This window comes from Rattus norvegicus, chromosome 7, assembly GCF_021556685.1.
Source record: "Rattus norvegicus strain SHRSP/BbbUtx chromosome 7, alternate assembly SHRSP_T2T, whole genome shotgun sequence".
NCBI lineage: Eukaryota > Metazoa > Chordata > Mammalia > Rodentia > Muridae > Rattus > Rattus norvegicus.
In genome coordinates, this window is record NC_141540.1 from 56,334,781 (window position 1) to 56,362,623 (window position 27,843).

General features: G+C 39.3%; 1 protein-coding gene across 3 annotated transcripts in view; it reads left to right on the plus strand.

The window, feature by feature from the left end:
• The window catches only part of Osbpl8 (oxysterol binding protein-like 8), a 153,077-nt gene that overhangs the window by 36,836 nt on the left and 88,398 nt on the right, over positions 1–27,843 (plus strand). For all 3 annotated transcript variants that reach the window (XM_087557245.1, XM_087557246.1, NM_001309455.2), the window contains 1 exon segment: positions 14,182–14,287. Coding sequence is in view for 2 of the 3 variants with exons in the window: in XM_087557246.1 (XP_087413372.1) it covers positions 14,246–14,287 (42 nt within the window). In the remaining variant the exon portion in view is untranslated.

The following is a 27,843-nucleotide window of genomic DNA, read 5'->3' on the forward strand; positions in this document are numbered from 1 at the left end:
TGCTCCACTATGTTCATCGCAGCCTTATTTATAATAGCCAGAAAATGGAAAGAACCCAGATGCCCTTCAACAGAGGAATGGATACAGAAAATGTGGTACATCTACACAATGGAATATTACTCAGCTATCAAAAACAACGAGTCTATGAAATTCGTAGGCAAATGGTTGGAACTTGAAAATATCATCCTGAGTGAGCTAACCCAATCACAGAAAGACATACATGTTATGCACTCATTGATAAGTGGCTATTAGCCCAAATGCTTGAATTACCCTAGATCCCTAGAACAAAGGAAACTCAAGACGGATGATCAAAATGTGAATGCTTCACTCCTTCTTTAAATGAGGAAAAAGAATACCCTTGGCTGGGAAGGGAGAGGCAAAGATTAAAACAGAGACTGAAGGAACACCCATTCAGAGCCTGCCCCACAGGTGGCCCATACATATACAGCCACCCAATTGGACAAGATGGATGAAGCAAAGAAGTGCAGACCGACAGGAGCCGGATGTAGATCGCTCCTGAGAGACACAGCCAGAATACAGCAAATACAGAGGCGAATGCCAGCAGCAAACCACTGAACTGAGAATAGGTCCCCCGTTGAAGGAATCAGAGAAAGAACTGGAAGAGCTTGAAGGGGCTCGAGACCCCAAAAGTACAACAATGTCAAGCAACCAGAGCTTCCAGGGACTAAGCCACTACCTAAAGACTATATATGGACTGACCCTGGACTCTGACCCCATAGGTAGCAATGAATATCCTAGTAAGAGCACCAGTGGAAGGGGAAGCCCTGGGTCCTGCTAAGACTGAACCCCCAGTGAACTAGACTATGGGGGGAGGGCGGCAATGGGGGGAGGGTTGGGAGGGGAACACCCATAAGGAAGGGGAGGGGGGAGGGGGATTTTGCCCGGAAACCGGGAAAGGGAATAACACTTGAAATGTATATAAGAAATACTCAAGTTAATAAAAAAAAAAAAAAAAGTATCAAGGCATTCCAGGCCAGGAACATGGTATATTCTTATTTGTTTAGATTTTCTTTATTTCTTTTGTGACATTTTGCAACTTTGAATGCATTGTAGAAGTCTTTACTATTTACATTGAGTTTATTTTCTAGGTATGTGATACACAATTACAAAGATGCTGCAGTCCCCTTCAACAGTAACATCAGGTGTTCAAATACATAAATAAGCTTGTGTTTGTCCAAGCTATCTCTCTCTCTCTCTCTCTCTCTCTCTCTCTCTCTCTCTCTCTCTCTCTCTCTCTCTCCACATCCAACTCTCTGGGCTGTCCTGTAATATTGGATGGCTACAAATGGCATGAGTCTCTCCTTTTTCTCTGTGACCAAAATGATAAGCCCAGAATACAAAATAAATATTATAAAACTTAGTTTTCTATACTTTGTAAGTTTTCTATACTTTGTAGAGATCAAGGCAACATTTTTTAGAGCACTGATATCAAAAGAAAGCATGATCTTTTTTTAAACTTTGACTTCAACTAGTAATTATGTTGAAATTAACATACAGCCTTAAGTTTGCTTGGCAACTTTGAGAAGTGAGACTTGAGTGTTCTCATACAGAATCCTTTAAAGTTATCACATCTTGTTTGTCTGTAGAACCAAGGCACTTTGAAGAGCTGCTGAGTCACTGAGCAGACGCTCTCTTCTCCTCAAGCGTGTGCTTTGGAACCTACTGCCACTGAGCTTGTTTTCAATGTAAAGAACACACTTGTGTTTCCTCAGACTTAGGATTATATAGATGTCTTTAACTTTTAACCTCTAAGAGATTATGAGAATGAGTGCACAGATGTTTTAAGCCTCTGTGTGTATTACTGTTCCAGGTGCTGTAACAAAACAGCCAACAAATGCAAGTGAGGGAGGAAGTGTGTATTTTGGCTCCAGGCTCCAGAGTACAGTTCAGTATGGTAGGGAACTTGAGGCGCCCGGTCAAGCTGCATAACTAGTTAGGACGCAGAGACAGATGGAGGGAAGCTGGCACTCAGCTCACCTTGCTCTGATGCTATCTGCAATCTGGGGTCCAGCCTTATGCATGATGCATGAGGACACCCATGACCAGGTGACTCAACCACCTCTCCCTTCAGGATTTTTGCTATTAGCAGTGTTTCTTAACTTTGTTCTCAAACTTGATGAATTTATGGTACATAGTCTCAATTTTAGGCTTTTCTTTTCCTGCTCCCTTTATTTTTTAATAGCTTTTAAACAACATTTATGGAATTCCTTTATTTAATAACATTTCTCTCTAAGCAATTTTACTTGCTTGTAAAATAGAGAAAAAACCTGGCAGGCAAGGGCTAAAGCTAAATGATATGGAAAGAAAATAAATAAAGTCAGAGGGAAGGAAGGAAAGGATAATTGGTTTAATTTTATACAAAAAGCCACAGGCACATGTAACTGAGGCAGGTGATATAAACCTATGAAAACTCCTTTCAAATCAAAAGAAGTGATTTTTCTTAAAGGTTTATAATCTGGAAGAGTGAGTTCTATAAAACTAGTGTCCTGCTCCCTTTATTAATTACTCATATTAAGATTTGTGTTCTGTGTGCATGTGTCCTTTTTCTGTAGAGTGACTTTATCTCTGTAAAGAGTAATGATTGCAGATTCTTGAAATTGAATGGTAAAAAGAGATTTTTAAAAAGATAAATATTGATCCTTTAAAACATAAGTAACACATGGCCCTGAACTGAGCTTGCAACTCATTTCCCCAAAAGAGCTCATCCACTTTAAATTTCATCTGTTACATGTGTAGACTGTCACTTTAGCTTTCTAGATTGACTTGCCTCAGAGACATGTCTTCAAGTTCAACTGCTTCTTTTGCATTTTTTAATTTGAAGATTTATTTGCATGAATGTTTTCCTTAATGTATATCTATGTACCACATGCATGCCTGGAGCTTGAGGTCAGAGGAGGGCGTTGAATCTTGTAGAACTGAAGTTCCAGATAGTTGTGATCCACTATATGGATAGTGGAAACTGAATCTAGATCCTTTGCAAGAGCAACAACTGCTCTTAACAGCTGAGCCATCTCTCCAGTCTTCAGCTGCTTCCTTGATATCTCCTCCATTCAAAGGTTTAAGTGCTGTCCCGTGAGTGTCCACCTGGAGACAAGCTCATACCACTTATGTTCTTCCCAAGACTTCCCACGATATACTGAGTACCTGTTAGTGGTAATTTTATTTTTTATTTTTAGCTACTTAGGGCAAAATCCCATGCCAGGTTTTCCAACCTACTTTGTAGTTTATATTTGGCACATCAATAATAACTTGACTATATAGTCAGAACATAAAAAGTTTACACCATCTATCAAGTCTGCTGCCTTTGTGGTGCAAGCCACCATTGTGTTATGTCAATTATAGCAGCAAGTACTCATCTGTCGCTGTTCAGAGCTAGCGGTTAGAGCCAGCCCACAGAAATTGAATCCTTTTTTGTACGTTGTAACCTTCCATCTTGTTCACAGTAAAGTCCTGCTTGTCTTGCCAAACTGACTGATTCAGAACTTAGTTGCCCTTTGCCTCTCACAGTTCGCCATCCTCTTCCTTACCCACCTTGCCACAGTAATCCCTTGCTGCTCTGCAAACATGCAGGGTGTTCCTGCTCCGGAGGCTTTGGACTCGCTGACTTTTCTGCCTGGACAGTTGTGTGACTCACTCCCCAGTGACCGGGACCTTGACTCTGACTCATCTCTGAGCTCTTCCACCCTGTGTTATTCTCCCTCCCCAACCCGTCCCGTGCTCTTCCCTGCATGCGTTTTCTCTTTAGCACTGAGTACTATTTAAAGATTATCAGGTTAGATAGCTTTTGAGAAAAACAAATTACTGCAGCTAATTAAAGCAAAAGAAAATGAATATAAGGAATTAGATGCTGACTAGGTTTATTGGGAAAACTAGAGATGTGAAAACAGATGAGTTTCTGCCCTTTCATTTTGTCACCAGTGACAATTGTAGTTGTCTGACAGTACCAAATGGGTAGCTGTCAGGGAATCATTTGGTAATCACTCCAGAATCTCACGGCTATTAAAGTCCATATTTACTATGGCCAGATGAAAAATGGATTGGTTTATGTCTCCTTTGAACCTACCAAATGTAATGCAAATCATTCAGAATCTCAGAGACAGAGATGTTTACAAAGTGTATTGCTCTGGCTTTTAGCTTCTACGATGCAGAAGAAAGCAAAAGGTATGAATGATGAAATGTATCATGTTACTTGTGCCCATTCAGGTAACATATGAATATATGCCACATAAGTTAGTTTTCTACAGCTGTGATAACACCATAACCAAAGCAACTTAAAGAAAGATTTATTTTGGACTTATAGTTCCAGAAGGGTAAGAGTCCATTATTATGGTGGGGAAGTGTGGCGGTAAGCACCATGCATGGTAGCAGGAAGAGCTGAGAGCTCAGTAACGGCATACAAAGAATAGAAAGGGCACACTGCAAATAGTGCTGGCTTTTGAAACCTCAAAACATACTTCCTTCAGCAAGGCCGTACCTCTGAGACCTTCTCAAACAATCTTACCAAACTAGATACCGAGACTGCAGGTGCCTGGGAATATAGGGCACGTCCCATTTAAACCACCACATATGCCTACATATTTTTGGATAATATATAACAGTAACAGTAAAACAATTGTGCAAGTGTGTGTGTGTGTGTGTGTGTGTGTGTGTGTGTGTTTTGAGTGTAAAAGGGAGTAGGGTAGGATATCACATGATTGATATGAGAATTGGTTAATGTGATTGTAGAGGCTTAGAAATAAAATCTGGGTACAGCTCAGTTAGTAGAATGCTTGCCTAGCATACAGAAGGCTTTGAGTTTGAGTCCCAGCACTGCATTAAACTGAGTCTGATAGTGCATGCTTATTTTTAATATCCCCATGTGGGAAATGAGGACCAAAGAATCAAAGTTCAAGGTCACCCTATGCAAACAACAACAACAACAACAACAACAACAACACACACACACACACACACACACACACACTAAAAACAATTTTAAAAAAAAACTTTAAAATTTATAAGGCAGACTTTCTTCTTATTTAGAGGACCTTAGTTTCTCCCAGAGCTCCAGCTAGTTCGATGAAGCCCACTTACTCTACCGATTTTGAGGAATTGACTCACTGGGATGGTGAGGAGTGTATTTATGAAATATGCAAGGCACACTGGAAACCTAGAGAGTTGGTACTGGAGTCTTGAATGAAAGGAAATAAAGAAGCAGAATTGCTTCTCTCTAGAGAATTCAGTCTTTATTAATATTAGTTAATTTAATAATAGCCTTTAACTAATTGACTTAAGTTCTGCACATTGTGGAAATTAACCTATTTTACTTTGAGAGTATAAATGTTAGTCACATCTGAAAAATACCTTCTCAGCAACATCTAGACTCATACATGACAAAATATCTGGTTATTGTAATGTAGCCAAGTTGTTGTATGAAATCACCTTGGCACCTACATTTACATGCTTCTGTAAATCATATTTGCTGAGGACCGACTTCTCTATCTTACACTATTCACAATGAAGTTCTAAGTTTCAGTATTTCAGAATTTATCTGTATTTGGAGACACAGGGTCTTTAAACAGGTAAAGTGAAGGGTCACTTTCATCTCAGTGGATAAAAGTGCTTGAATGCAAGCAAGCTGTATGTCCAACTTTGATCTCTGGAATCCACAGTGGAAGGAGAGAAACCATTTATAAGATGTGCTCTGACCTCCACATACATACCATAGCCTATGCATCCCCCATCATATATGTGTACTACTGTTACTACTACTACTACTACTACAATAGTGATGATGATGATGATGATAAGTAAAATTTAAAAGAACAAAAAAGTCAAAGGTAAAATGAGATTATTAGAGTTGGTGCTAATTACAAATTTCTAATGTTCTTATAATAAGAATGTTTCTAGATATATATAAAATATAGGAAAGCACAGAGAGAAGATGGCTGACTGCAAATGAAGAGGAGAGGCCTGGGAACCTCACCTCCTTACACCTTGTCCTAAGGTTTCCAGTCTTGCTGCTTATGCCTCCAGCCTGTAGTAGTTTGTTATGAGAGCTTGTATTAGTCAGGTTCTCTAGAGGAACAGAATTAAAGAATGAGTCTTCCCTGTACACACATACATGCACACGCATATATATATATGTATATATGTATATATATATGTATGTATGTATATATATTTAGGTTTAAGAGTAGATTCAGTAATCTACTGCTATTTGTCTAATATTCTGGTAGTATTTCTATATCCCCTCTTTTCTTTTCAATCTCCTTTTTTTTTTTTTTTCCCGGAGCTGGGGACCGAACCCATCAATCTCCTTTTCCTTACCTAAGGGGGAAAAAAAGTATAGAGAAAAGGAAAGAAATCCTTCAGTCTAAGCTTCCTATTTGATTTCCTCCCCATCCAAGACCTTGTCTTGATTACAGGTACTTGGAACCATCTCTCTTTAAAGGCTAGCAAACGTCTAACATGTACTGAATGACCAAAACTCCTTTACCCCACCTCTTGGGACTGGGGTGAAGTTCTCTTATAGTGGCTTCCTGCTGATTTTGAACATTGTCTTCCTTCGGGGAGGCCCAAGAAAATTGGGAAAATGGTTAGTTTTCAGAAAGCTAGCTGTAACAGTTGCTCTTCAGTCTGTGTGCTGAGAAAGTTCAGGGCTTAACTGAAGTCCTGACTAGAATAGTCTGTGATGCTGGACCAATTGGGGATAGCAGCTTTCTCTGAAGCTGTCCTGGATGTAGAATTTCAAGGAATTAGCGTTGAGGCAGTTTGAAGGAGAATCATGAAGGGAGCTGGAACAGTAAGCCTCACTCAGCATTTCAGCATCCCCAAGAGTGAATCTTGTCAGGTGAATTGTTGGTGGTTTTCCTGAGAATAATAAAGCTTTCAGAGGTGATATATATTTTAGTGTTGCTATAATGTATGGAATGTACAGTGTGCACAGATCAGTTAAAGATGATTTTCTGCTCCCTATCTGAGCAGATGAAAGCGAATTGTTTTTCTTTAGGAGCTGGTTTGATCATATAACCAAACTACAATATAAATCTCTATTCATGCCATGTGAAAGGACGGCACGGTAAGTCTTGAGGACTTTGTACCAGTGAGATACATTGGCTGTATGTAGCTGAAATTCTAGCTGGAGACTTTTAAATTGTTATGTCTCAGCCAATTTCAGGGTTATTCCCATGGAGAGGGATCACGAAATCATGTTACCTGTCCTGTTTTTCCTTGATTTCTTTCTTTCTGTTCTGTGGCCAAGATCTTTAGAGTGTCTCCCTCTATCAAATCTGGTTCTTCTTAGTTTAGATGGAATCCAAAGGCTTTTCTTCTTTTCTGTTGACACAAACACAAAGCCTCTCTTCCAACATAGCATACTTTTTGTCTAGAAGTTTGAAGTCATCATTACTATAGACTCATCCAATCTAGCAGGCCCTTTTCTATCCAGGTTACTCTATTTTGGTCTCTCTCAAAGAGGATGTACTATACCACCATTTCCATTGAAAACTTAACCATATTCATGTTGATAAATCAAAACAAGACTGTATGGAGTCCACATATCCTCCTCTACGATTACACACACACACACACACACACACACACACACACACACACACTATTTATCAAGTCAGGGCTTCTTGATGTAGCCCAGGCTGTCCTGGATTTATTTGCTCTGTATATCAGGTTGGCCTTGAGCTCACAAGGATCTGTCTGTGTCTTTGTCTCCCAAATATTGGGATCAAAGGCATGAGTTTATTGATTTAATATGAATATGTATCCCTGAAAATATGTCAATTTTTTTTATCTTTTCCCCTTATTTGGAGATTTATTTTTATGTGCATTTATCCTTCTTTTCTCTCTCTTACTTTAACATTCTTTTCTGTATTCAACTTTATTTAAATTCATTTTCATTTTAATGCCTCAGGCATATTGTAAAACAATATCACAATGTCCCTATAACACATGTGTTTGATTTATCTTCTCTTGACAAAATGCATTTGTATTCTGTATTGCCAAGCTGATAATAATATTGCAATATAGTTAATATGCTTATTGTGCAGTTAGTATGCAGTAGTATTTTTATATGTCACTAGTTTATTCTTTCTTGGAATGTCTTCTCTTAATGATTCATCATTTCTCTAGATGTTTTTCTTGTGCAGTGGTCTCTGGATTCCTCAGTTGGATGGTTTTCTTCTGCAAAGATAAAGCAAGCAGCCCCCCACTCTGACTGACTCTGGAGTTCTACACTGCCTTGCAGAATCTACCTCCCTAGGGTGAAATGCTTTAAGTCAGAATCTACCTTCCTAGGGTGAAATGCTTTAAGTCAGAATCTACCTTCCTAGGGTGAAATGCTTTAAGTCAGAATCTACCTTCCTAGGGTGAAATGCTTTAAGTCAGAATCTACCTTCCTAGGGTGAAATGCTTTAAGTCAGAATCTACCTTCCTAGGGTGAAATGCTTTAAGTCAGAATCTACCTCCCTAGGGTGAAATGCTTTAAGTCAGAATCTACCTCCCTAGGGTGAAATGCTTTAAGTCAGAATCTACCTCCCTAGGGTGAAATGCTTTAAGTCAGAATCTACCTCCCTAGGGTGAAATGCTTTAAGTCAGAATCTACCTCCCTAGGGTGAAATGCTTTAAGTCAGAATCTACCTCCCTAGGGTGAAATGCTTTAAGTCAGAATCTACCTTCCTAGGGTGAAATGCTTTAAGTCAGAATCTACCTTCCTAGGGTGAAATGCTTTAAGTCAGAATCTACCTTCCTAGGGTGAAATGCTTTTTGGCGGCAGAAAAAGCATTATCTTTCAAGTTGAAATTATGAACATACCTTATGTGGATTAATATACCTATATTTCCCTTTCTCTTCATATAAATGTAAGATTGATATGTATTTATTTTTTAAATTACCAAGGACATTCCTACTTTTTATTAAGCAGAACCTACATAGTATCTTTAAGGAAAAGATGTAACATTTTAAATTTTACACTGTTGTTTGTAAGCAGCTGTATCTGTCAGCAGGGAGTCCCAGCAGAGACTTCATTGTTTTGTGGGAGCTACCAGGCTACTGTGCCAGCTTTGAACAGTGGGGCTCTTGCCCTCCATGTGCCCTGTCATGCTTCACTAGATTGGAGCCTTTGGCCTTTGGCCATTCCATGAAGGTAGTGGGCCCATGGCAGGATAGGACTGAGGCTTTTATGTTCCTCCCCAACCCTCTGCCTGGAGCTCCTCAGCTTACTTACCCCTCTCTCAGAAGGGGCACTCGTCCTTTGCTTCTGGTTGCTGCTTGTGCACAGCTTTAGTCCTCAGTTGTGTGGGCCCAGAGCAGGTTGGCATGTATTCCCACTTGCTACCTATTTACAGGCCTCCATTCTGCCTAAAGGCAGCTTTCCTATAACCAAGGGCCTTCTTTTTAAATGGTTTTAAAGCATCACTTACTTATTTTTATTTCTTTAAAAAGAGAACAGCCCTTTCTTTCGTCCAGCTAGTCTGACTCCCCTTAACCCCAGCTCCCTTTCGCCTGGGCCTTTTCAGGCTGTAAGCTTGAGTCCTAATTGTTGAAGTTATTTTTGGTTCTACCTCCTAGTCCTATGCTCCTAAAAATAAGACTCAGACTCAAAATATATTTACAAATACCTTGGCCATATAGCTAGGCTCTTCTCTAACTAGATCATAACTATAATAACCTATGTATTCTAATGTATATCCTGCCACGTGACTGGTTACCTATGCTAAGGTGCCATGGGTCGGTCTTGTTACATCTTCCCGGGACTGTGCCTGGCTCTATCCCAGGATTCTTTCTGTCTCACCTTCTACCCTTTACTATAGGCAATAGGTTTTTTAATTAACAGATGATGCATCCATACAATACATAAGATATTCTCTATAGTAAACTAATAAGATGCTTTATCCCAGAGGCAATAACAAGGTCATACTTCATCTGACCATGGTACAGCTCCCTTGTAAACATAATAATCTTTTGCTCTTTCCAGGATAAGATGCATAAACATACATGAATGATGTCTACATTTGTAACTTCAACAATGACTTTAAATATAATGTGAGATTAGTATATCTTACATGACAAAACAATAAAAGAAAAAGATTGAAACTTATTTGATTTATACATGGACATATTCAAAATAAGAAATTATAATTCCCTGTAACTTATGTAGTCACAACACTCATATTTATGTCTTCTAGTATATCCATTTTATTTTGTTTACCCTCATTAAGTATCTTGTGGTTGTATTTGGATTGTGTTACTATAGTTTTTCACTGACATTAATCATAAGACGTAGTTATGGGAAGAGATTACTAAGTGTTTTCCTATACGTTAGATATAGCCGTTCTTATGTCTGTTGTGGAATACCAGTGTACGGTCCTTGTAGTAATTGTAATCAGTTGTTTCAGAGGCATTGGTGTCTGAGCATGACTAGGTTGTAGTTTGAACCACTGGTCAAGAGAGATCATTATTGTGTCCTCAAAATTTATCATTCCTCCCTTTGGAGCTTGTACCTCTAGAGGTGCGCATCCTAACTAGTGTAGAAGCCGTGTAGGAGGTGTCCTTTTCAGATGTGTATGTATAAAGGCTTGGTGAGTCATGCTCCAGAAAACGATTGCTTCCTGGATAATTGATGACTAGAAAGATATGTTCTCGATCCCTAATTCTGTCCCTGCCAAGATGGCCACTTTGTTCATGAAGGGGAAAGACTTCGTGATATGACAGAATGAACGACTGCCCGTTTGATTGTTAAAGTCCCCACACTTGAGGTCACCCTTTGTTAAACCATTCATGTGACACCCAGTTATCATCAAGGACAAAGCTGGTTAGTACTTTAGGCTTTGTGATCTTCATGGTGTCTTGTGTTATTTTTGTTCTCCTATTCACTACTTCTATTTTTTTCTTTATAAACCTTTAAAACTATAAAGGTCATTCCTAGGTTATGTGCTGTGGTTTAATGACATGCCTTTCCCACCCTTGGAAATAAAAATTTAAACGTATAAGGCTCAGTCACATGAAGTTTTTTGTGCACTTGTGTGTGTTGTCTTCTTGTGTATGTGCATATATGTGTATGAGTAGGCCAGAGATTGACATTGAGTAGCTTCCTCAAGGTTTGCTCTGCCCTTTTTTTTTTTTTTTTTTTTTTTTTTGAGGCAGGGTCTCTCACTGAACCTGGAGCTCATTGACTTGGTTCAATTGGCTAGTCAGTGAGTCTCGGAAGCCCTGTGTCGTTCTTCCTAGTTAAATGATTTTATGCATGTGCTACCATGGTAGTTTTTCAATATGGCTTCTGAGTATGGAATTCAGGTCCTCATGTCAAGTGTTTTAGGCACGAGTCTTCTTTATTGCTCTAAGTGAACATTATATTGGAAAGAAATAGCACACTTTTAGGCAGAGTAAGGAAGAAGGGATTTTGGAACTTCTAAGGCTTACATAACTCACTTCAACATAGCCTTCATCTTTCTACCTCACTTTGTGGGATGATAAAACACTTACAGTGAAGTTTCATTTGGAGCCAATGATTAAGAACAAAAAGGTCAGTGTCAGCGTTATTTATTATATGCTGTTCTCTAGATGTTTGAAAAGTCATTTAGAAAAGGGAAAGGGTAATTACGCTTACTCTACTAAGTTACTTGAGAAAAAGTTACCTAATGATTTTTTTAATTGCTCATCTGCCTGCATGGTAGCATTAGGAATGTGCAAGGATTTAGTATGAAATTGCACAGATTTGCTTAGGCATTGTTGACCTTTAAAGGGTTCTTGTCATTATGAAGACCTTTACTCTTCCAGTGCAGAAAGTTTCTTCTGTTGCTTTATTAATTAATTAGTTAGTTAGTTAATTAACACCCCCCAAACGCTGTTCCCTGTCCTGGTCGCTCCCTCACAGAGTTCCTTTTCTCATTCCCCCTTTTCCTCAGAGGATGCCCCCTATCTCCAGTATCCCCTAACCCTGGCACATCAAGTCTCTGTGAGATTAGGGGCAGCCTCTCCCACTGAGGCCAGACAGGGAAGCCATGAAGACTGAGCCTGTCTTCTACATATGTGCAAGGGGCCTCATTCTAGCTCGTGTATGTTCTTTGGTTGGTGGCTCAAATTCTGAGAGCTCCCAGAGGTCCAGGTTTTTTGACCCTGTTGATCTTCCAGTAGGGTTCCCATCTACTTCAGGGCCTTCAATTCTTTCCCCAGCTCTTCTGTACATGTCTCTGACCTCTGTCTAATGTTTGGCTGTGGGAATCTGTGTCTGTTTCATTCAATGCTGGGCAGAACCTCTCAGAGGACAGTTATGCTAGGCTCCTGTCTACAAGCATAACAGAGTATCATTAATAATGTCAGGGATCGGTGCTTGCCCATGGGGTGGGTTCTGAGTTGGGCCGGTTATTGTCTGGCCTTTCCTTTGGGCTCTGTTCCAACTCTGCATTTCTTTTAGACAGGACAAATTGGGGGTCCTGCCTGACTACAAGAGGTGGCCTCTTCAGGCTCCATGTTCCCACTGTTAGGCATCTCAGCTAAGGTCACCAGTGTTGATTCCTGGGAGCCTTCCCTATTCCAAGTCTCAGGGACTTCCTACAAATCATCCCAAACCCCCTGCAGCTACAGATTTCCATTCATTCTCCTGGCCTTCTAGGCCTCTCTCCTGTCTCTGCCTGCACCTGATTCTGCCTCCCCATTCCACTCCCCCTGCCTCAGATATTTCTCTCCCCTCAGCCTCCTATGACTATTTTGTTTCTCCTTCTAAGTGGGATTCAAGTATCCTTGCTTGGGCCTTCGTTCTTGTTTAAGTTCTTTGGGCCTATGGGAATATCATGTGTATTCTATACTTCATGGGTAATAACTACTTATCAGTGAGTATATACCGTGCATGTCCTTATGGGTCTGGGCTACCTCACTCAGGATGATATTTTCTAGTTCCATCCATTTGCCTGCAAAATTCATGATGTCCTCGTTTTTAATAGCTGAATAGTACTCCATTGTGTAAATGAACCATACTTTCTGTATCCATTCTTTGGTTGAAGGGCATCTGGTTGTTTCCAGTTTCTGGCTAGTACAAATAAAGCTGCTATGACACAGTAGAGTGCGTGTCATTCAGGTATGGTAGGGCGGCTTTGGGAATGTGGCCCAGGAAATTCTTTTGTTAATTGCCTTTTCCTTTATACTGATTTTTAATTGTTGGAATTGGGTTTTCTGTTTTTGTTGTTGTTGTTTGTTGGTTTTTTTGTTTTTTTTTTGTTGTTGTTGTTTTTTTTTTTTTGACAGCATCTTGTGAATATACCCCAGGGTGGCCTTTAAATTCTTGGTCAGCCTCCTGTTTCAGTCTCCCGAGTACTGAGGTCACAGGTAATCACACCTGGGTCATGATAGATACATTATGAGGCGAATGTTGGACCACTGTACTTCTTGGTTTGCATCTGTTACTTTGAGATCTTACTTATTTAGGTGTCTGTGTGCACATCACATCCTATCTTACCAGCTATTTCCTACATCTCCAACGCCAGCTCCAACTCCAGCCTATTCACTTCCCTTTCTTTGATTTAATTTTTAATAGCATGTTGTTATTGTCTGATTTGACATTAGTCTACTCATTTTATATTTGTATATTTTTTTATATTTATATATATAGTATTCTTTTGAAAGGCTGCCTAAGTCTTTCAGTTCTAATCTGTATATGATTCATGAAATAAACTGGCTTTTCTTTGCTCCATTGGCATGGACAGAACTATATTATATTACAGTTCAGCATGGGAGAACCTTTCGGTTCTGTTCTTTTGAGGCAGTCTCACGCAGCCTCATCAGTCCTTCTGCTCTGCTTCCTGATGCTGGATGGCTGCATTAGTTTAAATCTGCTTCTGGATATTTCTTTTTGCTTGGGATACTTTTCTTTTTCTTTAAAAAAATTTATGGTCATTATTTTTTACGTGTATGGTGTTGGATTCCCTGTAACTGAAGTCATAGATGTTGACTGCCATGTGGGTATTGGGAACTGAACTCAGGTCCTCTGAAAGAACAGCAAGTGCTCTTAACCCCTGAGCCATCTCTACAGATTAATTCTTAAAACAAACAAAAAGAAACTTCTGTCAAAATCTATTTTGTTGTTGAATTTTCTAGTAACCTTAGCATAAAATGATTTCCTTCTGTAATTAATGGTTTTCTACTTACTAATACACAATAACTTTTTTTTCCTAGGGTTTCCACACTTCTAGGATGGCTAAACACTAATGGAAGGAAGAGCATAAGCCCACCATCCATTATGGAGGCAGGTTTAGCAGATGGAGGACCTGACAGGTGTTCGGTGAGTAGTGTAACGACAGGAAAGCAAGGACATGCTATCTACAGCTTAGAGTGCTTGATGGAAACCAAAACGTTATTCTGAAACGTTCAGTGAAAGCAAAAGCTTGTTTATTTGGTTGTTTGGTTTGGGGTTCTTTTTGGAGACAGTCTCACTCTGAGCCCTGGCAGGCTCTGAACTCACTGTGATAGACCAGGCTAGACTTGAGTTCCTAGAGCTCTGACTCCTCTGCCTCTCAGTTGCTGGAATTGAGGGCAAGTGCCACGTGCCTTGCAAAAGCAATTTACTTAAAGTGTTTTGAAAATAGTACTCAAACCCCCATGTTGTTATGAACATTGTGGACTGTGGAAGCTTGTGGAGCAGATTCCTGTCGTATCTCTGGTGTTTTACTTTACATCCATCTCTGTCTCTTCCAAGCCATCAGACATATGATGTAAAAGTTGTATTTGCTTTTCAAACCTCTTTTGGCTCTTAGTAAAAGCCAAGAGGGAATTAGATAGCTCTAAATCTCAAATCATGTGCAGCTCTGAGCAAGGAGAGTGAATGAAACATTTAAGCTAATCAAGAATTAAAGGCAAATGTACTATATAGTTTATGGAAATTTGAAAGTTTAATAAATAATCCTTCCAGAGTTAGATTCTGAAATTAAAGTAAATGTGCATAGCAGTAAAATATATACTATCCCATAATTTAAAAAAAAACTGTCACTGGCATAGATTAGGTGGATGATAATGTCATTATAAAAATGACTTTGCTCCAGAGTAATCATTTTAACCCTTATAATTGAATGATTCTATTAAATATTGATTGATAGCTGCTTAGTTAGCAGTGTTTCTCTTACCCAAAGTAAAAGTGTCCTCAGTGGAACATATCTGGGTAGCTTGATGGTTTACTAGTGTGTGTTTCTGAGTATAGTTTTTGGTAGTGGTGATGGCACTGGTGCTCTACTACTAAGCTAATCCCCATCCTTAGATTTTGTTTGTTTGTTTGATGGTTTATTTATTTAGAAAATCCTTTGTTGGAGCAAGGCAGGGGCCAGCTCTTGTCTTTAATTTACTATGGAAATGAGTTACTATTATTTCAAGGTATTTGTAAACTTTAATTGAGTGGATGTTCTTTGCTCAGGCTCCAGTCTAAGAACACTGTAATAATTAATAGCAACATGCAGTTTTGATGACTTAGATTAACTTGATTCAAACCTGTTTTGAATTTCTGGGTCAGATTTGTTTTGGTTCCTTAAACATTAAAAAAATTTTGAACTTACGTTTTTTAAGTTAAACATTAAAAAGATCACTTTTTAATAGAGAATGCAATGAGATTGCTTTGTAGAGGACAAGGTAGCTGGCTAGAAATGGACAACTGATGGTAGGTTATTTTATCTGTATGATTTCAGAAAAAGTTGAGAATAAACCTTGTATTTAGCGTATTTACTTGACTATAACATCATCTTTAGGAAAGCTATTTTGCTGTTCTTATGGCTGAAATGTGTTGAATGCCCTAGTGATGATAAAAAACATTGTTAATTATGGGGCTTGGGCTATAGACGGGCCGTCCTCTGCAGGTAGTACCAGTCTCTGCACAGGAGGCTCTGAGCTATCAAAGAAAGCTACCTAAGATCAGCCTCAGGGAGCCAGCACGCAGCATTCCTCCAGGGTTTCTACTGAGCTCCTGGCTGTGAGTGAGCTCTTTCCTGCTCTTCCCTTAGGAACGGACATGTAAGCCGGATAAATCCTTTCCTTCTTAAATTGTCCTTGTTCAGAGTCTTTTATCACAGCAACAGAAAATAAATTTAGTAAAGTAAATAAAACAATCAGTAGTATTAAATTCTGTACCAGAGTCTGTATTAATGAAACCCCAGTGATTTTTTTTTTTTAATTCTAAATTCCGTTCCTTGAGAAGTTGGAACAAAAATGTTGGAAAAAGTAGGAAAACTGTTTTGTTCCTATTGATTATTACTTCTGTAATATATTACAGTTTATTGTAGAGAGAGTAATACTGATAATTTCAATATAAGCTACAGAAATATTAAGCTAAAACTGATATTATGGTTCACTTTTGAGTTACCTATTTACAAAATAGCGCCTTTGAACTTCATGCCCTGCGCCAGCTGGCGTACAGAAGAGGTGGATGGGACCTTGGACCTGAAGGCTTTTAGCTGGACATCTGAGCTGCACTGGCTGTAACCCTGTCATCTCAGTTCTCAGAGTCTAGTGCAGGAGAATCATGGATTTGAGGGCAGGTTTAACTAGTGAGACCCTCTCATAAGAAAAAGGAAAAAGCTTTGCCTTGTGATGTGGGCAATAAAGAAAAATTTCCAGGGTTCCAGTTCCTCATGAATTATGTAATGATAATTATAACATCTGTCTCCCAGAGTGATTTTGAGTATTAATAGAAATGAAATCTTTATATTGCTTATTATAATGTTATACACATTGTAAATATTCATTAGATAAAAGCTACTATTGGATTTTTTTAGTATGGCTTTGACTTAAAAGAATTCTCTAAAGATCAATAAGAGGAGAAGTCTGGAATCTATTTATATATATTGGATAGTTGTAAAGTCTTTAGGTTTTTAATTTTTATTTATGTGTATGGGTGTTTTGTCTATATGCATTCCTGGTACTGTGGAGGCCAGATGGGGGCAGCAGATTCCTTGGAACTGGAGTTAAAGACAGTTGATAGCCACCAGGTGGGGGTTGGAAATTTAGCCCAGGTCTTCTGAAAGAGCAGCTAGTTCTCAGAACCACTGAGCCAGCTTTCTAACCTCGAAAAGCTTTAAGAGAATATGAATTGTGACCAGCAGAAGTAGGAGTTAGGAAGGGCTCACTTGATTGAAAATGAGCAGGAGAACATTGCAGGATGAAGTAGGAGGTCAGCCAGGATCACCAGAGAATTGGGTGTTAAAGTTGGAAGTAGAAGTTAAATATACTAGATTGGAAATGCTATGAGTAGTGTTTATGTGGAAAATGATTGCCAAAGATTACCAATGATTGGTAAAGACCAGATTTGCAGATCGGAGCAGATCAGAGCCAAAACAAGGATTTTGGACTCGGTATGCAGATGGTGATTATCCTTTACTATTTTTATTGAGTGACTGAGTGAGCATGAACACAGGATATGAAAGGATTTGGAGAGTGAGGACTCTAAAGCATGTGGAGCCCTGAGGTGATGTCAGGTACCTTTCTGCCTTGCTCTCCTCCTTATTTTCTGAGACAAGGTCCCTCACCTGGAGCTCACCATTTAGGCTAGACTGGCTGCTAGCAAGTCTATAGGATCCCTGTCTCCACGACCATGCACTGGAGTTATGGGTGTGTGCTGCTGTGCTTAGCTTTTACATGGGTGCTGGGGAATTGACCTCTGGCCCTTGTGGCTACATAGCAAGCACTTCACTCATTGAACCCTTAAAAAGAAAGAAAAACATGGCTATTTGCTCCCCAGTCCCTATTTCTTGAATCAGAATAGGTAGAGGATTGCTTAGCTGTAGATTTCAATTTTCTTTTCACAAGTACTTTATAGATGGTTTTATGTATCACCACCAGAGACCACAGTGTTGTTTTTCTTGAGGAAATGAGAATCACTGATGATCATTGCTTGTATCTATTAACTCAGCTAGCTTAGGAAAGTGCGAGGGCTTGAGAGGATGACTTTAATGAGCTTTAAGCAAGGCAATTAACTGATCATATTTTGTGATGTTTTTGTATTCAAAACTATTAGTTTTTTTAAAAAACTTTACTGAGGTTTTAGAGTTTCTATTGCTGTAACAAAACACCATGACCAAAAAGCAGGTCGGGGAGGAAAGGGTGTATGTGGCTTACACTTCTTTTATCATTAAAGTCAGGACAGGAGCTCAAACAGGACGGACCTAGAGGCAGGAGATGATGTGGAGGCCATGGAGGAGTGCTGCTTACCGGCTTGCTCCTCATGGCTTGCTTTCTTATGGGACTCTAGGACTATCAGTCGCACTACACACAGTGTGCCGAGCCCTCACCTGTTAATCACTAGTTAAGAAATGCCTTACGGCTGGATCTCATGGAGACGTTTTCTCAACTGAGATTCCCAGACAACTCTAGTTTGTGTCCGGCTGACACAAGACCAGCAGCACACTGAAACTGCTGAAGAGATTAAGTTCCCAAGTGGGAAAATACCATTTCCTATTGGACAGGTACTAAACATCCCATCTTTTTAAGCACATTTTTATTGTTAGAGGTTGACATTGTTCAAGGTTTGAATAGTATGGTAATAAAGTTTGCCAGGTATGTGGCTAGTGAGATGACTCACTGGGTAAGGGACTTGCTACCATGCCTGACAGCCTGAATGTGATCTCCAGAACACACACATTAGAAGGAAAACCTGACTCTGGCAAGCTATCCTCTGTCCTCCACCTATTTGCTGTGTGAGTGCTCCACACACATTGTATGTTCTCAATGCATAAAAGAAAATCTTAAAGTAAAATACAGTTAAAAGCGAATGTCCTCTCAGAATTGCATAGTTTCATATTGATATTCAAAGTAGGTCTACCTACATAAAAAATAAAATAAAACATTCCAAGTACATAGTGAGACTGTTCAGTGAATTTGGGGAGGCCAGTAAAAGGAAGAGTTAGTTACAAGAAAAACAGCCAGTTCTCCACACAGTGCATCAGCAGATTTCCTACTAATATTGTGTGTATTGATTTACATTTTTGGTTGGAGATATTTTCCCCATTGGTGGTGACAGAACACAGGGCTTTGAACATGCCAGGCAAATGCTTTACTACTGAACCTACATCCCCAGTCCTGCTGGGGAACCTTAAAGTACAGTCCTAGGATTCTTGGATTCCCAAAAGGCTTTCACAAAGTGTGGGATCAAAATGATCTTTGTAATAATACCATGATATTTGATACTTTTTGCTTTTTCTTACTTTCTTGTACCTATACACTGATTTGGTAGTTATTCCAATGTATGTTTGTAAAATCTTGTGATTTTTTTTTAATCTTCTCCACAGGCTATTTTGGCCTTTAAAAAAAGGATTTATTTGTTTTATTTTATGTGAGTGGGTGTTGTGCTCAAATGTATGTCTGTTCTGGCACAGAGATTAGAAAAGAGTATTGGTTCCCTTGGAACTGGAGTTACGAATGGTGTGAACCATCGTGTGGGTGCTGGGAATGGAGCCTGCGTCCTCTGCAAGAACAAGTGCTCTTGACTGAAGAGCCACTTTCCATCAGCAGTGTTCACTTTTAAAGTGACTTTTTAGAATTGCAGAAAAGTTACAAAGATAGTTTCCATATATTCTGTATCTACTTTCCCCTATTACTTGATATTTATTATGGTACATTTGAACCTATACTGATTTAATATACACACATACACATGGCATGTATACATGCATATATGTATATAAAAATTGTGTATGTATGTGTGGTATGTGCATGCATACCTGTTGGCATATGTGTGTGGCTGTGCACACAAGTATGTGTGTATGTATGGACCAGAGAGTAATGATTTTTTTTAAATTGTTCTTCATATTATTTGCGATGGGGTTTCTCACCAAGAGCTCATTGGAGCTCAGTTATTCGTTAGGCTGAATGACCAAGTAAGCTTTCCTTAAGGGTAGTCTCTGCCTGGAAGAGCTGAGATTATAAGTTCCTCATGTCATGTTATGCCTGTGTTTAATGTGGAGGCCAAGGATCTTAGTACTTGTTGAGTGACGACTTCATTCTCCAAGCCATCCTCTCAATTCTTATTTGTTTTTTTTAAATACAGGACTGACATTGAACTTGCTGTATAGCTGGGGATGATAGTGAGCTCCTGTCCCCTGCCTCGTTTCCTAAGCAGTGGTATATACCACCATGTCTAGTCTGGAGGTCTTGGGGTCAATACAGGACTTTGGGCATGCTCAGCAATCCCTCTACTAATGTGCCACATCCCCAGCTCCATTGATAAATTATCATTGATAAATCTTCAATTAATTGTGTGTGCACATATGCTGTGGTATGCTTATGGAAATCAGAGAGCAACTTGTAAGAGTTGATTCTCTCCTACCATGTGGAAGACTGAATTCAGGTTGCCAGGTTGAATTCAAACACATTTATTCACTGAGCCACCTTTCTGACCCAGTAAGTTATTAACTGGTTTATTCTTGGTTCAGATTTGCTTAGTTTTGCCTTATGTTCATGTTCTGTTCCAGGGTTGCTTATCTAGGCTGTGGCAGGTCGTCATACTTAACTTGTATCTAATAAACGTTTACTTCGTTGCTGCTGTTGTTGAGAGAAGAATCTCATAGATTGCTGGCTTAACCTCACTGTGTCACACAGACCTATATACCACTCTGCAATCCCGCATTGGCTTCCCCTGGACTGAGACTGTAGGTGTGAACCACAGCTGGTTCACCTATTCAGGTTTTGGGTTTTTGTTGTTGTTGTTGTTGTTTGTTTTTTTTTTTTTTTCTTTTTTTTGGAGCTGGGGACCGAACCCAGGGCCTTGCGCTTGCTAGGCAAGAGCTCTACCACTGAGCTAAATCCCCAACCCCTTTTTGTTTTTTTTGTTTGTTTTGTTTTGTTTTACCTATTCAGTTTTGAAGGCTTTAAGTAGGTAGTTTACAAGTTGTTTCTTATTTGCAGTTGGTTTCTTTTTCTTATAACTAGACTAGCCTAAGGAGTTTTAGGGAGGAAGATCTCAGAAGTAAAGTCTGGTAACTCTCAGGCTGTTCCTGAGCTCACTGTGTGGCCATTGGTGACCTTAACTTACCACATAGCTAAGGAAGACCTTGAACTCACAGTCTTCCTTGACCGCCACTACACCTGTGTATAAATGTCTGTTGTTGTTTTTCTCCCTTCAATCCTCAGAACACGTAACCTGTGGTTGTGTGGAAGAGTTAGTTAGAGGCTTCCTAAAGTATTTCCTGTTCTGCAGTTGCCTTGTGCATCCTTTCCTTGGGGTGTATGTTGATAGTAGTGGTGACTGGGGGCTTACTTTCTCTATTTAAAACAATTCTTTTCTGTTAACTTTATTTCCTTTACATGTAGCACAACTAAAGTGAACCGAAACAGTATCCTGGAATTAAAAAAAAAAAAAGATTGTAAAGTTGGGACATGAGGGGTTCATTCAACTCTGCTGCATGTGTCATATTCATAGTTCAGAAATCTAAATTAGAAATGATTTATGGAATGATGGATCTCAGAGGGAAGTTGAAGAGGATTCACCGGATGATTCAGAAATCCTACAACCAGAAACACTAGTAAAGGTCATGAAAAAGCTAACCCTGAACCCCAGTGCCAAGCCGACAAAATATCATTGTTGTCAAAGGGTTTGTCTCTGGATTAAGAGCCAGCCTGTGGAGAACAGAAGTGAAAGAATCATGAGGGAAGTTCAAAGCGCCTTTCCCAAGAGAAGGGTCCGCACACTGTTGTCGGTCCTGAAAGACCCCATAGCAAGGATGAGAAGATTTGTTCGGATTGAGCAGAGACAAAGACAGCTTGAAGGAAATGAGAGACGAGATGAGCCATTCAGATGTCTCTGCACTTTCTGCCATTATCAGAGATGGGATCCTTCTGAGAATGCTAAAATTGGGCAGAACCAGAAGAATTAGGGCAGTTTGAATTGTACACCGTCCTTGCCGTTAACGGTGCCATGCAGCAGATGTGAAAGCTGTTTTTTTGTTTGTTAAGATTACTTTTCTTGGTGCTGGGGAAAAAAATGATTTATACTCAGGTATCATATAATCAGTATTGACAATATAATTTTTAGCCAGAAAATTGAAATAGAAAGCTTTTTGTTTTGCTGAATAGAGGCTTGAGGGGAACTGGATTTAATGGCTTATGTCTTTCAGTATAGATAATATGGTTATCCAGATTTTAAACAGATGGACTGAGGATTTTTCATATTTACCACTAAATACTATTTTCCATAAGCTCTAAGGCTTGCTATAAGCAGGATATAACTAATACCGAGTAGTCCAAGGTCTCTAAGGCAGTTAAAATTGTGTACATTCATCTCAAAATAATTTTATCAGTAAAACAGAGGTGCCCCATACAATTTTTGAAAGAAGTATGCGGGATTAGAAATTTTATAATGTGAAAGATAAAAGCAATTATATGGGGGAAGGAGGGGAGAAGGTGTCAGAAACAAAAGAGAGTAGCGAGGAGAAAGGGCAAGACAAACAGCACATTTCCTTGCCTCAAAAAGCCATCCTAGTTGCAAAAATCAAGAGAATAAGAGAGTAAGTGAAGAATTAATAAATACCTCATATGTGTTCTAGTAGCTGTTAGAACTTTTAAAGTTTTTGTACCCTTATTTTTCTGAATTTTGCTTACTCACCCCCTGCCCCCATTAGATTTTTAGACCATTGTTATATTACTATACATGTGTGGTAAGAAAAGAAAATTATTTCTTGCATTCTTAACTCTGTGCTCTGTTCTGAGCTATGTCTCTCTCACACACTTTCATGGGAATCTCTATAATACCACACAGTAAGTATTCTCTGTAGAAATGAAGAAACTGAGGCTCTCAAAGGCCATTTGAGGGAGGTCCCTTAGCCAGGCAAAAAGTACAGATCTTCTAACTCTGTTTTCTTGTCATTGTATGCAAAGACCTATTTTTACATCATAAGCTCGTCTATATTTCACCTACTCTTTTAACCATTCTTTTAAAGTATGTTGTATTCTATTTCCAACATAATGCACATTTTGAAAATATGTTACATGACCGCTTTCTGGAGTTTGCTTCTCTGGTAGCTAATCGTGTCTTTGTGTCTGAGGTTCATTTCTATACTGAGCACTGAATGGTTTCTAAGACCTATAGAACAAGTAACTACTTTCTTGTCTGTGGTATGAATCACAGAAACCAATATTTCCATAGCATTAGTAATCTTTACCTGGCTTTATAATATTCATCACGGTATACTTTGCCATGATCTTTATGCTGTGATACTTAGAAAGAGAGTAGACTTCTAGAAGCTAAGAAGAAATTTGTTATTACGTCTTCATTCACATCTTGGTCCTGACTCCTTCCCTCTCTCCCCCCTTCCCTCCCTCCCTGCCTCCCTCCCTCTCTCCTTCCCTCAAACATAAAATTCATGTATCTATGTAAATTGTATATAATTTGCCAGATGAAATTCCAAGTAAGCTAAGTTCTTTCACACTGAAAATTAAAATGTTTCAAACCCATCCTAGGGTTAAGCTTACATTGTAAGAGCAACAGAAATATTTACTAACCTGCATTTCTAATATAACTGGTTCTCATATCTCACCTGGTGTGACTTTGATGTGACAAGTGGTGTTGGTTGTATTGTTTCTGTAACCTTTCCAGGTAAGTGGTTGATTGAGTCAAATTTAGAGGAAAATATTTCATGAAGTCAAAGGTTTGTAGATTTAATTCTTTCTTTTAGATATTTCTTTTGCTTTATGACCACAGTTTTCTTTCTGTTGCCCCACCATTTGAATGACATTAGTTACAAGTAAAACATCATATTGATCAGTTTTTGAGCTTCTTTCTGTGTAAGTACCAAATGAAGGAGGTGGCAAGAAACTACCAATACCAGAAGAATTACCACTTATGCTCCATCACTAAAAATGAGTATAGATTAACAAGCGTATATGGTAGCAAAAGACTAATAGTAGAAGAAAATCTGACTATGTAGTTGATGACAGCTGAGGATGTTTGTAGGATTGAGGGAGTATCTGTGTTGTGGCTAGCCTAGTATACATGTCGAGACAGTAAAAAGAGTTCATACTTATACCCTATATTAATTCATTGTGTGTCATATTAGATGTGCTGGCTAGTTTTATATCAGCTTGACACAAGCTATAGCCATGTAAGAGGAGGGAACCTCAACTGAGAAAACACCTCCCTAAGGTCTGGCTACAGGTAAGTATGTAGGGCATTTCCTTGAACAGTGTTTGATGGGAGAGGGCCAAGCCCATGGTGGGTGGTGCCATCCCCAGGCTGGTGGTCCTGGGTTCTATAAAAAAGCTGGATGGCTAAGCCATAGAGAGCAAGCCAGTAAGCAATGGTCCATCATCACCTTTGCATCAGCTTCCAGCTCCCAGCTTCTCGTTTTGTTTTAGTTCCTGTCCTCACTCCTTCAGTAATGAACAATGATCTGGGTTTATTTGGCTTATGTTTCCTTTCAAGACATTAGGTATGCAATATATTAACACTTTGGAAATAAAAAAAGGATAGGCAAGATTTACTTTGGTCTTAGAAAAATTGAACCAATACATTTAGCAGACAGGAATGTAGAAAACTACACATAAGGAATTTCTTACTGGGCCTGGTAAGTAAGCTCCCTGGAGAAAGGGTTTGCTATATGAACCTGATGGCTTGAGTTTGGTTCTTAGAACCCATGTAAAGGTGAAAGGAGAGAACTGATTTCACAGGGTTGTCCTCTAGACCCTACCTGCACTCTGTGGCAAGAGAACCTCCCATACCCCCAATGAAAATAACATTAAGAATCTCATTGTTTATTATAATAGTTAATGAGCCCTTTTTCACTCATGTGCTTATTCATCATTATTTATTGTATGTAATATGTCAGATTTTCTTGTTGCTTTAAGGCAGGAAAAATGGAGAGTTCTTACTTATACTCTGTTAATTCTTTGTGTGCTGGCTGGTTTTATATCAGCTTAACACAAGCTAGAGTCATGTGAGAGGAGGGAACCTCCATTGAGAATGTACCTCCCTAAGATCTGGCTGCAGGTAAGCACGTGAACAGCCACAGTGAACACAGCAGTGGACAGGCTGGGTCCTCAGTGCAGTGAAGTGATGTCTGAATGGTGAGAGACAAAATTGTATTCTAAAGCATGTTGGGAAGGGAGAGTGTCGCAGACTGGAGAAGGAGGGGTGTATACAGAGTCTTCTGAAGAAGCAACTTCTGAGTAGAATCTTCAGGTCTTACCCATCTTCCTATCCCATATCCCCCATCTCTGGTGGAGATTGAGCATGAGGCCTTATACACGCTAGGAAAGCACTCTGTATATTTTGAGGTAAGTTCCTGGTCTGCTTAAGTTCTGCAAACTAGCCTTGTATTCATTCTATAGCCTAGGCAGGCCTTGAATTTGTAATCCTCCTGCCTCAGGCTTTTAAGTAGCTGTGATTACAGACTTGCAGAACCAATCCTGGTTATAAAGGTTGTTTCCTGACCAGGGAGTGGCAATGTTCTTAGAACTTATGGATCTGTTTAGTTGGCCTATAAATGCTAGGTGCAGGACTAGTACTTCAAGGAAGAAGTGGGACTCTGGGCTCTGCCACAGTCCTGTCTGATGCTAACGGAAGTTATGCATATGGCAACACACAAGGGATAACATGTGCATACACTACGCAGTAAGGAAAAATACTCTGAGGGTCAGATGGGAAGGATAACTCCAGATTGAGCTTTGGTTACAGAATTGGTTTTATAAGTCTGTTGTAAATGAATTATATATGGTTATATTGCCACTAAGATCAGAGGATTTCCAAAATGTTGGGCAGCTAAACAAAAAGAAAGCTTGGTGCGGGGGTGGCACAGATGACAAATCACTGTGCATAATCAGTTCTGGCAGTCAAAAAGTTAAGTAGAGTTTTTAGGCTTTCTTATAGGAGGTCAAAACATGTCTGTGGGATGAATAATTTACCTGAATTGTAGGTTTTAGGTACCAGAGTCTCAGGCATATTTTGTAAAGAATAGTGTATCAAATGCTTTTGAGTAGAGGAATAACAGAGTCAACATGATCATTTAGGAAATTATCTTAGGTTGAATACTCTCCAGCTTGGTTCTTTGTGTTGCCATGCTTTGAAAGAATGCACACAGTATACTTAAACAGTTATTAAGTTTCACAGTAGTTCCAGAAAATGATTAGTAACTAATGTGCTCACAGGGGAGAAAAAGAAACATCCCAGGAGTTGATGGACTGCTTTGAAGAATGATTAAAACTGAGCAGTCCAGATAGACAAGGGAATACAGTATGTACTTGTGTTGGTCTTTGCAGTAGGAGACATATATTATCACATTTTGAATCTCAATATTTAGCATGGCAAATGAGTGGTATGGAAGTCGTGCAGCTTTCGAACGGTGTGCAAGCATTGAGACATGGCATGCTGTTAGTGGCAAGGTAAAGAAAAGCCTGGATTGAGAGGCATTGTTGTAGAGGAGAAGAATAATTAGAACTTAGTGACTTGGTTAGGAATGGGGTTGGGGCAGTCTGCCTGAGTAGGTGGGGAAAAAAGATAGATAAATGGGGAAAAACTGGTTTTTGAGAGAGAGCAACTAAGTGTTTTGTTTTTCAGGAAAAAAATTGCTTTCTAAATAAACCTAAAAGCCTTCTTTTCCTAACAGAATTTTAGAACAAGAAGTTAATTCCAAAAGTGTCAAATGTGTGGGTAGAAGTGCTTTGAGAGATAAGCTGTGTCTGCAGAAGAGACTTGCTCTGATCGCTCACTGCCTAACAGGACACGCAAGGCAGTAGACAGGGCTACATTAGTATACGTGGGAAATACCAGTAAAGCCCTTTATAGAGAACAGTTGATAGATCATAAATCATACCAGATAAGTATTCCTTCCAGAACATTCCAGAGAGAACTTTACAGCTTGACAGGTTGTAATTTCCTGAAGTCACAGGACTTAAAAGAGAAAGGGTAAGGATTTAGTTCCTACTGGGAAAGTACTCTTGAACACCCCTGCCTTCCTCTAAATGCTACTTGATAGAATATTGTTTCACCACTTAACTCTTTTGTAAACTCTGGGTGTTCTTTAATTTCAGACCTCAGGAATTTGAGATAAAATTGCTCCTGAGGGGAAAAATTAAGATCATACACTATTCAGAAGTTGCTGAAGTCCAAGAGAGAGTGAGTAACGTATGATCCTGCATTTAAGATGCTAACACTGCTGTGCTCTTCTGTGATTTTAAGTTGGAAGTGGATATTTTCCACTGCACTTCGTACACGGTCATTATACAAAACTTCAAGTGTAGGTAGAAAGACCAATTTAAAAATTTGTTTCCATTTCTTATTTCTCTATAAAAGTAATGCATAGTAGTGTGTCATACTTAAATACTATGCAAAAATACAATAAGTAAAACCGTGCCTTCTAAATTCAACCGCATTTTTGTGCATCTTTCCTAAGTGTGTTTGTGTTTGTCTTATATTAACTGTTGTGAAGTGGAATGAATACTGAGAGGGCCAAAGCATATTATCTACTAATAGTGATAAGCTCTCGCTCCCAGAAAAAAGCTTCCTTTAAAATCTTTGATGTAAAACTCAAGTAAAAAATGTGCACATTTTTGTAGAAGATTACAAGACTATGAGAAATTCAAGCTAAGTATAGAGTGACTCCTGTTCTAAGAACATGTTGTTCCCAGCTGCGTTATAGACACATCTCTGACGTTTCTTACCCTTAGAGCCAAAGCTAGCGAGCAGAACACCCTGAGGTGCTTTGTGTGATCCTCCCAAATTCGGGTTCTAGGAGCCACCTGCCTGCCACAGGAGTGCTTCTGAGAATTTTTGAGCGTCCAGCTGCATTGGGGAATAGATGCCCCCAGCTGTGTCCTTGCTGGGTAGCCTCTCTGTGCTTTGCCTTATGCTCACCAAATGGCCTAAGTCAAGGCACT